At 40.7% G+C, this 11,138-nt stretch overlaps 1 protein-coding gene across 1 annotated transcript; it reads left to right on the plus strand.

The window, feature by feature from the left end:
- Window positions 1-5,374: 5,374 nt before the first annotated feature.
- On the plus strand, window positions 5,375-10,781 carry LOC133641889 (nuclear transport factor 2-like). The gene is made up of 5 exons (XM_062035990.1): window positions 5,375-5,505; window positions 7,874-7,989; window positions 9,142-9,213; window positions 9,505-9,603; window positions 10,091-10,781. The coding sequence occupies exons 2-5, from the start codon at window positions 7,885-7,887 to the stop codon at window positions 10,202-10,204; spliced, it is 390 nt and encodes a 129-aa protein (XP_061891974.1). The 5' UTR covers window positions 5,375-5,505; window positions 7,874-7,884; the 3' UTR covers window positions 10,205-10,781.
- Window positions 10,782-11,138: the final 357 nt, after the last annotated feature.

An 11,138-nucleotide genomic window follows, 5' to 3' on the forward strand; every position in this document is an offset into this window, starting at 1 on the left:
AAACCCCTTCTCCTTCTCCTTACATCCAAAATGGCCTTAATGGTAAATGTAGAATGACCATTAATAAGCCACTCCCGGCACTTCCGGAATGCCTATGGGACTGGAGACAATGGGTTTAAGGAGGGACTCATGGAAAGCAGGATACATCTTGAAGGAGTCTGGAAGACGTAGACAAACGGAAGAGGGATTGATGACTCTCTCAATAGGATAAGGACCTATGAATCTTGGTTGAAGCCTTTTAGGGTCCACATGACGAGGTAGATTGCGGGAAGATAACCTCACCTTTTGGCCAGGCTTGTATTCAAGTGCTGTGCTACGAGGGCGGTTGCCAAGGCACAGGTTGTGTTTGAAGGTGCAAAACAGAGCAGCTCGAGTATTACATCATGCTTGGCGTGCAAGGCGCAGGTGGACAGCCACGGAGACATCGGCAACTTCTGATTCCAGTGATGGAAAGGCAGACGGTTGATACCCATAAGCCGAGTGAAATGGTAACATGACGGTGGGCAAAGAGGACAGCGTGTGATGAGATGGTTAGCCTCCCCACAGTAGAAGCACAACTTCAAAGGGAGACGCCGGCTCTTCCCAGCTGATTCCCTCCTAGCTGCAGGGGTTCCACCTCTGATGAGATCGGCATGGAATTGACACTGTATTGGCTGGACGGCAGTTAGATGATCCCCGGGACCACTCCCACTGTGACCCGGGGGAAAGCTGATTCTCAATCGCCACACCCAGTGCGATGAGTTCAACTTCATCGAGGTTGTCGGGGATCCTTAGCGGAATCATTTGCTTACGGATCCGATCAGCAAGGCCGAGGGAAAAGACGTTCACCAACGCAGTAGTAGCCCACTCTGCGCAGCAAGCTTGCAAAATTCGATGGCGTAATTGGTGATGTTACGCTGCCCTTGTTGCAATTGAAGTAGAGATCGTGCCGCTTCTCGTCCTGGTAATTCACTTTTAAAAATGTTCTCCATTGATTTGGCGAAGGTAGCCTACAAGAGGCATAGAGCAAAACAGCAACTCCAAACTGCTGTACCACAGGCAGCCGCTTGTCCGGATCTTGTGCCACAGGACAAAAGCCACACAGGCTTTCTCAGAGCAAAAGGCAGCAGGTAAATAAATGTTCAAAATGAATCTCACATTGGGTGAGGAAGGACCGTACGTCACCTAATTCACCGGAGAAGCGCTCAGGCTTCGAAAGGGGTGTACAGGGGGCTGCAGACGTGACGACAGAAGACGGAACATCAACGGGAGTAGGAGCACTTAGCTGGGTGGATGCAGTGGCCGAGGAGGAAGTCATGGCTTGCAGCGTGGTGAGTACACTTCTCAAACTGGGTCTTGAGGTAATTAAGGCGAGTGTCTTGGCGTTCTGCCAAGGCATCGACGCAGACCGCAAGAGCGCCAAATTGTTCTTCCTGTTGGCAAAGATGTTGAGCCTGCTGATGGAGTGCAATCTTGACATGCGGGGTCCATTTTTTGGCTGATGTATTACTGTCACGGCTCAGTCAATAGTACATCCCCGGATGCAGAGACATGGAGCAAGGTTGAGCAAAAAGTGCAATACTTTATTAATGATAATCCAAACAATAGGTGATGAGGCAAAAACGCACACCATGAAAATTTTGACCAAAGTTCACACCATAACATTTAGTCCACAATGAGGCTTTGGGCTAGTGATGGGACCAAATGTGCCAAGGCTTCGAGGCGTGTGTCGAGTAATGGAGGGGGTGTTTCCGCGAAGTGCGTAAATGCACACGTGACCATTTTGGGACGCGATTCAGCCTCGCTGCCCGCTTGTACCACGTGACTGTTTCCGGACGTGGTTCAGATATGCCGGGAGATTCCACAACTCATAAACCGCCCAAGCTTCATTGAAAATGTGGACTTTTGCAACTTCTGGTCAGTTTGGAATATTGATAGAGAATAAAAATATTTTTTAAAATGCCACTAAAATCAAAGAAGGATGACAAACTGAATCCAAACGACAAACTTAATATCCTTGTAATGAATATTAAATAATCATCTTGTCAGTGACCTCATCAGAACTTTGTTAGCACAAACGTTCACACATCCACTTTTATTCCACATGGGTTCAATTCTCTGCAACGTCAGTTCTCAAAATGTGTTTATCACAACACTGTAAAGTGCCATTCATATAAAACTTGCAGGCCGCACCAACATTAGACTTTCTTTTAAGATGGGGGCAGCAAAATATCCTGTCGAGACCGCATATGGCCCGCGGGCCGCAAGTTTGTAACTACTATGTTTCAGTTTGCAAATACATCAAAGATGCTATTTTAATACATTTCTAATGGATAAAGCTTTGGCCTGGACAAGAGATCATCAGGTGGTCCCCAATGTTCACCGAGTGTTTCGACCCTTAACCACAACACTCTCCGGTTGGTGGGTCAGCAGTGATTGGCCAGATCACTGCCCCTCTCATCCAGGCTTCCAGTCATTGTTCTTTATTTTATGCCAGAGCCAACAGGAGGCTCTCTTTGCTGCTTCTCCCAGCCTACGAACGGCTGTTTTCCTCAAGTGACCTCTCAATCCAACCTTTGTCATCAGATTCCACACAGATTGAGCAGGGAATCCTCGACCTCCAACTTCCACTGTCATCAGCCATGCTGTCCACCCCTTGTCCCGGCAGTCCTGGACAAGTTGTTGGTACTTTGTTTTCTTCCTCTCTGCCGCTTCCTCACATCCCTCCTCCCACAGGACAGTAAACTCCACCAGGATGATTTTCTTTACCTCTGGGGACCACATAACTATGTCTGGTCTTAGAGTGGTGGACAGTACCGCCTCTGGGAAGAGGAGCTTCCTCCCCAGGTCGACCTCCATCTCCCAACCCTGGGCCAACTGCAGGAGGTTTTGCTTGGCTTGGCCTTGGACAACTGGTCTATAACCCTCTTTCACGAAGGTGATGGTGCTCAGCCGTGGCTTAGTTTTGGCTGGGTGTTTCTTTCTCCTCTCTTGCTCTAAGATGTCTGCGAGCATTGCCAACACCTTGTCATGGCGCTACCTGTATCTTCCCTGGGTCAATGCTGATTTGCACCCAGAAAGAATGCGCGCCATAGTTCCTTTACCGCCACACAATCTGCACAGCGGGTCCTCCCTCATTCCCCACCTATGCAAGTTGACTGGGGTCGGCAGGGTGTCGTATACTGCTCGGAGCAGAAACGAGATACGAAACGGCTCCAGCCTCCACAGTTCACTCCACGTCACGGTCCTCTTGGGAAGGTTCCACCTTGTCCAGGCACCTTGGGTTGCGAGCTCAACGGCTTTAGCTCACATAATTCCACAGGAATTATGTGAGCCTCCCGTCGGTCGGCCTCCCAGCGACAGTGGAGATTGTACAGTAAGTGTTTCTTTTATTGTGGTTAATTATGGTTAGTTTGTATGTTTAGCACTTATAGCAATGCTGTGTTGCATCTGTTTAGCACTGGGTTCTATAACTTATTGCTCATCCTCTCTGACATTGTACAGTAAGTGATTATTTTATTATGTTTGTCTCTCATGAAGTTTCCCGTAAGTAGTGTTGTTGTTGTTGAAGGGAAAAGTGAATGTTGTGATGCATCTGTAAAATTAATGCACCGCCATACTGCTTAAAATGAGAAAAAATATGTAAATATTACATGTTATTAATAACGTGTCGTTTACTACATAACATATATACTTGCAGCATGTATATACAACCTTGATGGAGGTGTTTGGATGTTTTAGAGTGCTTTACAGGGCAGAAGAGAGCGACTCCCATTGATTCCATTGTTTATTTACGGGTTAGAATGCATAAAGGAAAAAAAGACATATGTGTTCTTGTCTCACATAAGGATTGTGAATGATAGGTAAAATTCCAAAAAAGGGCAGTTCCCCTTTGGGATGAATTAATAATCTTCAAGGCATTTTTTTTTTTTTTTTTTTTTTTACACATTCTTGTATTATTGTTATTTATAATTATTAATATATAATTATACTGTATAATCAACATTAAGCTGTAAAATTGGCAATGTAAATTTAACAAAATTGTGCTTTGCTAAACCTACTGTTTTCCACAACTACACATTCATTAGTTTCGCTCCAGCTGTATGATTTATAGAAGCAACACTGTTTTAATCAGTTTTGGTCTTTCATTCTTCACCGTTTTGCTTTTTATATAAAAAAAACAGATGCATTATTTAGTTTTTATTACTTTATTGCAAGGAATGATCCGAAATTGCACATTGCTTTTTTCATCCACACAAAAAAAACACCGCAATGAAAATATAATTAAAAAATAATTTCTGGGTACATAGAGGAAACAAACAAAAACAAATCTACATAATAGTTATGCATGTATACATACCCATTAGGGGTGAGGGAAAAAATCGATTCGAATTCGAATCGCGATTCTCACGCTGTGCGATTCAGAATCGATTCTCATTTTTAAAAAATCTATATATATTTTTTTAATTATTTTTAAAATGTATTTATTTATTTATTTATTTATTTTTATTAATAAATCCAACAAAACAATACACAGCAATACCATAACAATGTAATCCAATTCCAAAACCAAACCCGACCCAGCACCACAGAGCAATTGAGAGGACACAAACACGACACAGAACAAACCAAAAGTAGTGAAACAAAAATGTATATTATCAACAACAGTATCAATATTAGTTACAATTTCAACATAGCAGTGATTAAAAATCCCTCATTGACATTATCATTAGACATTTATAAAAAATTTAAAAAATGAACAATAGTGTCACAGTGGCTTACACTTGCATCGCATCTCATAAGCTTGACAACACACTGTGTCCAATATTTTCACAAAGATAAAATAAGTCCTATTTTTGGTTCATTTAATAGTTAAAACAAATTTACATTATTGCAATCAGTTGATAAAACATTGTCCTTTACAATTATAAAAGCTTTTTACAAAAATCTACTACTCTGCTTGCATGTCAGCAGACTGGGGTAGATCCTTGTAGAATCGTGTTGAATTGAAGAAAAAAATCGATTTTGAATCGAATCGTGACCCCAAGAATCGATATTGAATCGAATTGTGGGACACCCAAAGATTCACAGCCCTAATACCCATTATTTTATATTTCGGCTTGAGATGGCAGACTGTACCCACTTAAAATATCAACCTATATTTTGATAATTATTAGCAATTGTAGTACAGAAATCTTCCGGGTATATTTCATAACATATGTAGATTTTTTCTCTAATATTTCCATTTCAATTATCTGTTTCAGAGCTGTCCAGGAAGTAGAGTCAGTAAATATGGTAAATATGCACTAATATTTACATTTGCATATTAAAGGAGGACCTGAGAACATTTTGATAAAGGTGGATATCAATGACATGGAATTTTTTTCAAAGTGAGAATTTATTTAACCTGCAGCCAGGGGCACTTGCTGTTAATACTCGAATTCCCACAAATCACTGCGCGACGTGACGTCACGTATTCCGTGCGTCGTCCGTGTCATCGGCACCCGGCCCTGGCATAGGATAGAGGTAAGAATTGCTGCTTATTTCAAAGAAATTGTTAATGGAGTAACGAACGTAAAAGTGTGAATATAAAAGTTACTGTTGTAACTCACGTTCAATCCAATTAAACGTTATTTACTATGTAGTTACCTACATTAGGGGGCGAAAGTTAGGCACGCCTCTGTAGTACTAGTCGGCTAGCTAGTCTTGTGCTCTCAGTCCGCATAAAACATCAACATTTAAGGGCAGATTAATTTCAGTAACCACCGAAAGACTCAACAAACGAATCAGTCAGATACTCCTTGGCTAACTGGGCGGTACATTTAGTTGGTGGAGAGAGGAAAAAAACAGCCAATGGGTTGTTTATTGACAACGCTAGCTCGGCGGCTAAGATAGCTATAGCTAACTAGTCCACACGAAGGCATGTCTGCCATTAATGTTAAAAATAACCTGGTCATCTTCCGCCCTGACTTCTATGTACACGGAGAGAAATCCTAAAGATTAACGCATGCGTACTGTACGTTTTGCAGGCCCGCTGTTGTAAATATGCTGCAATATTCGAGCAGACTGTTAGCGGTGAAAGAAAGCGGCATTATTGAAGTGTCATTCAAGCCTGCTGGGTGTTACCGCGTGTTTGAATGACACTCGCCAGTTTTTGGTGTTAGAAACGCCGTTCGATGACTTAAGGCGATCAGCCTGTACTTTCTGCACATTCTATTATTCATTTAATATACTATTTGGGTGTAGTTTGGTGTAGTGGACTGCTACATCATACCTCTTCGGATTGTAAATAATCAAATGTAGACACTTTTTCTTATACTTTCTGATCTCTCTCTCTGTGTCCACTACCTGCTGTACATATCCTACCAAGTCAGTCCTACACTGTTCCAGTGTCCATTTCTCTGATGATGCAATTGTTGATGACTGAAGTGTTGATACCAACCAATCCTAAGCCCCCCCCCCTCCATATCCCACACCACGGATTGTAAATAATGTAAATAATTCATTGTATATACTCTGATGATTATCTTGTGTGATGACTGTATTATGAAAATAGTATATATCTGTATCATGAATCAATTTAAGTGAACCCCGACTTTAACAAGTTGAAAAACTTATTCGGATGTTACCATTTAGTGGTCAATTGCACGGAATATGTACTTCACTGTGCAATCTTCTAATAAAAGTTTCAATCAATCAATCATGTCGTTTGTCACATTTTGTGTCATCAGTACGGTGGCCGACAGGGGCAAAACCGATTTACATAGCTAATAATTTAATAAGAGAGCCATAAACACATCTGTTTTTCCCCGCTTCTGCAAAAAGTCTGCCAACTTTCGTCTGGGCATCCCTCTCATGTCTTAAAATGATTTTAATTTTAATTTTACCGTGAAAAGTAAAATGAGTTCTTAAATTTAAATGTACTCAATGGTAATCCGCCGTGCACTGAGACCATAGTAAGTTTACCGCGAAGTGCTTTTATATTTTGGTAGTGGGTCAAGGCATCGGGAAGGACGTGACCGCAAGCGTCATGTGTACCGGCCGACCTGCGTGAACCCCGCGTTACAAAGGGGGCGAGGGCCCGTTCAATGCTGCTCGCATTTTTAATTTCAATTGTCTTTACTACATATGCGATTCAAATAACACAATATAACTTTTGTTTAGGCTGCAGGATCATCAGCAAGTGGCCACCCTTTTATCAGTGTGTTGCTCCTTTATCTGCAGCAGTTGATTGCAGCATTTATAATATGCAGCATTTCTCCCATTTTTTGTTTCATGTTTTGTTTTTGCTTCAGATCATCTGTGTTTGAAACGTTTTGATTTTGCTGTAGTTTTGGGGCTAGTTTGCAGTGTGTTGTTAAAATGCACTGCATCATCCTGTTGCTTGTCATATTTTGTCTAATCAGCTTTCAGTATGATGCAGAGCACGTTGACAACATTGCAAACCACACTCCCAATAATAAAACATCTTGTTTAATTGATATCCCCTTGACAGTGTCAATCAACACAGCAATATTAATGAGAAACCCAAATACAGAGAATGCCAGAGTGTTGAACTTTAGAGCAACACCAATATGATTTGACCTTAAAGGGACTCTTTGCAACATTTACGCGGCTGCCTAGAGGGCGCTAACTTTCCAAAATATTGTAAGCATTATTTCCAACTCATTTCTGGCTTTCAGCATCCCATTATTCAATAAAATTGGTAATTGTAAAAATGTAGACATTAAAGAAAACAATAATGGTAACATAAGTAAGCAGGTGGTCTTCTTGTATTTTTTTAGTCTTAAAAATATAGCGTTGAGCAAGTTGCAAACAGCCCCTTTAGTTAAAATGTTGTTCCATCACTTCTTTGTGATCCTCTTTGCTTTTTTTTCTTCTTTGTCCCATGCAGCATTATTCAGGATGGTGGAAGCTGAGCCTCCTCGGTGGGAGCAGTTAGGCTCTTGCTTCGTGCGGCACTACTACCACTTATTTGAAAGTGACAGAGCAAAACTTGCAGATCTGTATGTAAGTGTGACTTTGGTATTGAGCAGCTTTTCATGGCAACGGATCAGCGACAGTGGTTCAGTGAATCATTCACGTTCGGCCCAACCCGACTTTACGAGAAGAATAAGCCATAGTGACTATATGCTTCAAACAGTACTATGTCGTGCTGTGCAATATCACAATAGATATTGTCGTAAGACATAAACATTTCTGTTGTACGATATAATGCTATCTTGTTTATATTGTGATTTTGGGTTGTGGCTAATGTACCGGTAACTGCAGCAATGCTGCTGCTTTGCGGTAGCTTTTTTTAGGTCACTTGAAATAACTTTACGTTGAGAGCCGGCGAGAGTATGGATGTCAACAACTTAGCAGTCTGCCACTAACAGAGACTAAAAGCACAACCAACAAAACCGGATGAAGAATTAGTGCCAAAAAGAGGGAAGAGGAACTATTTTGTTTGGATTAAAGAAGTCAGACGTCGATTGAAAAGCGATAAATGGCAAAATACGCCGCCAACAAGTTGTCACTAGAGACTTTAACACGTCTTATTTTTTTAATCATTTGAATACACGACATGAAGAACAATACAAAGACCGTGAAAAAATGCGACCATGTACTAACGCTATCTCTAAACCACAAAGGGACGAAAAGAAAAACACACCAAACGAGTAGACAGAGTTGTTATCCAAAAGACATGCAGTCTTGCAGACACTGATGAATTACAGGTGCCATCTCTAAATTCATATGTGTAGTCATGGCTCTAGTAAGTAAACACTGCCAAAAAGATGGGTTGGCACTAAAAATACGTCTTGTTTTTTAATTGTCCTGCCGTTTTTATATATAAAATGTGTTTTATAAATAAACGAAAAGATGAGCAAAATTGACGTAATGTTTTGTGTGTGTATATACTGAAAATGTAAGTATCATTTTTAGCCATATTGCTATATAAAATACTATATCGCTATCAGGATATATATATGAAAATATTTATATTCATACTAACAAATCAGTCCATTAACTGTTTGTGTTAGAAAATGTTTCTCTGTAAAACAGTAATTTGTTATTCAGTTGAATTGTACAGTGACTTAATTTGTTTTTTATCACTTTTACTGTACTTCATGAGAAAAGGGAGCAAGTCCCGCTTTAATTGAACTTGTCTCTACCGCACAGATTCCAGAGTCATTACTAACCTGGGAGGGAGACATACTCCATGGAAAAGAATCAATTATGAAGAAACTCCTTGTAAGTTTTTCTGTTTAAAATGCTTAACAAATGGAGGGTGTACTTGCATAGCTGTTCCAAGTGACAGGCACATTGGCAATTTCATTCTGTGTGACTGTTGGATGATCACAAAACTATTATGAGGTTAGGGTTTCTTTAAGGATAACACATTAGTAATTGTGTCTGCCATTTTTGATTGTGCATCATTGGAATATTGCTTGCAGAGTATTTTTTTCATTGTCTTTTAGCTGTTTTTTCAGGAAACAACTCTACATCAAATGTATCTCTACTAATTTCCTGTGTATGTGACAGAATTTGGACTTCAAAAAAATAGAGCATACAATTACAGCACAGGACCACCAACCGACCCCAGACAACTGTGTCCTGAGTATGGTTGTCGGACAGCTAAAAGTAAGTACAGCTGCTTTATGCAATGTGATTTGTGGACCTGTGACATTTTCTCTTTCATACTGTTAATCAAGCTATATTTAACCTACTCAGTGGCCTTGTGGTTAGAGTGTCCGCCCTGAGATCGGTAGGTTGTGAGTTCAAACCCCGGCCGAGTCATACCAAAGACTATAAAAATGGGACCCGTTACCTCCATGCTTGACACTCAGCGTCAAGGGTTGGAATTGGGGGTTGAATCACCAAAAATGATTCCCGGGCGCGGCCACCGTGGCTGCTGACTGCTCTCCTCACCTCCCAGGGGGTGATCAAGGGTGATGGCCCTGGTCAAATGCAGAGAATAATTTCGCCACACCTCGTGTGTGTGTGACAATTATTGGTACTTTAACTTTAATTTATGGAGCGAGAATATTCCTCAAGCACCAATGCATGCACCTATAAATATGAGGTGGTTGTGTGGATGGATGTTAAACAGCTGATATTTGTGTTTCAGGCTGACAACGATCACATCATGGGTTTTCATCAGATTTTCCTCCTGAGGGAAATAAACGCATCATGGGTGTGCACCAATGAAATGTTCAGGCTGTCCCTTCACAACTTTGCCTAGCCAATTCCTCCACTCTGATGGGCATGGGCAGCAATAGTGAAGGATGCTGTATAATGATGGAGGTAAAGGAAGACTTGAACTTCCCTCCTTCTGACTGCTTTGTTTGTTGGACGAGCATGCGAACACCGGAATCTAGATGTCAAACTTAAAACCCAGTCCATCCTACTCAGTACAAATGCTACTCCATTTTGTTTTATATGCTGACAGTCAGATATTCTATCAGTCATTCACTGATTTGTTCTACTTTTGGTCATGTTTTGTCCATTCAGTCTCAGACCAAGTTTGGGTTTTCAGTTTTACATTGCGTCTTGCCATGCTGAGATGTTACGAAGTTTGCTCTGGATTTCTTTGGTGTGATTAGTTTTTAATATTCCTTGATAGAGTGCTTCACTATCATAACAATTGCTGATTCCCATGTCACCACCAAAGACTTACATCGGACAATAATATCTGACTTAGCTATGTTAGTCAGCATTTGTTCTGTCTGTCGGTCTGACTTCCCTCCACAGAAAAAAATGGCATTTTATCTGGACAAGAGAAAAAATTCACAATAAAACCTGGCCTTTTTTCATAATAATTGGACTCATCTGTTTATATAATTACATTTTTGAAATGTTATATGAATGAATGCAGCCAATGGCTTTAATTGCAAGGTGGTTTGTAATGTTACTGGTGAATGAAACTTAACTAACCTTGACCTTAACTATATTAATGTTGTGATCACACTTAAAACTTGTTACCTGTTACAATAGCAATTCTTTGAAAAAATGTTGGGACACATCGCTTGCATTGGTTACGTATTAGGAAATGTAAACCTCTCAAATGATAACCAAAAACAGCTGCACCAGCATGGCTTTTGTGCTATTCAAGATCACATCACGTTTGTGTCTAGCTACTTTTTGCCTGGCAGAATTCATATTGCAAGGTCAGATGC

Source organism: Entelurus aequoreus, linkage group LG24 (genome assembly GCF_033978785.1).
Source record: "Entelurus aequoreus isolate RoL-2023_Sb linkage group LG24, RoL_Eaeq_v1.1, whole genome shotgun sequence".
NCBI classification, from domain to species: domain Eukaryota; kingdom Metazoa; phylum Chordata; class Actinopteri; order Syngnathiformes; family Syngnathidae; genus Entelurus; species Entelurus aequoreus.

What these genes read in the sequence shown, in the direction of transcription:
- LOC133641889 (XM_062035990.1), top strand. Translation starts at nt 7,885, where the DNA reads ATGGTGGAAGCTGAGCCTCCTCGGTGGGAGCAGTTAGGCTCTTGCTTC. An exon ending in CAATTATGAAGAAACTCCTT is followed by an intron (nt 9,214 to 9,504) that starts GTAAGTTTTTCT and finishes TGTATGTGACAG; the next exon opens with AATTTGGACTTCAAAAAAAT. An exon ending in TGGTTGTCGGACAGCTAAAA is followed by an intron (nt 9,604 to 10,090) that starts GTAAGTACAGCT and finishes TTTGTGTTTCAG; the next exon opens with GCTGACAACGATCACATCAT.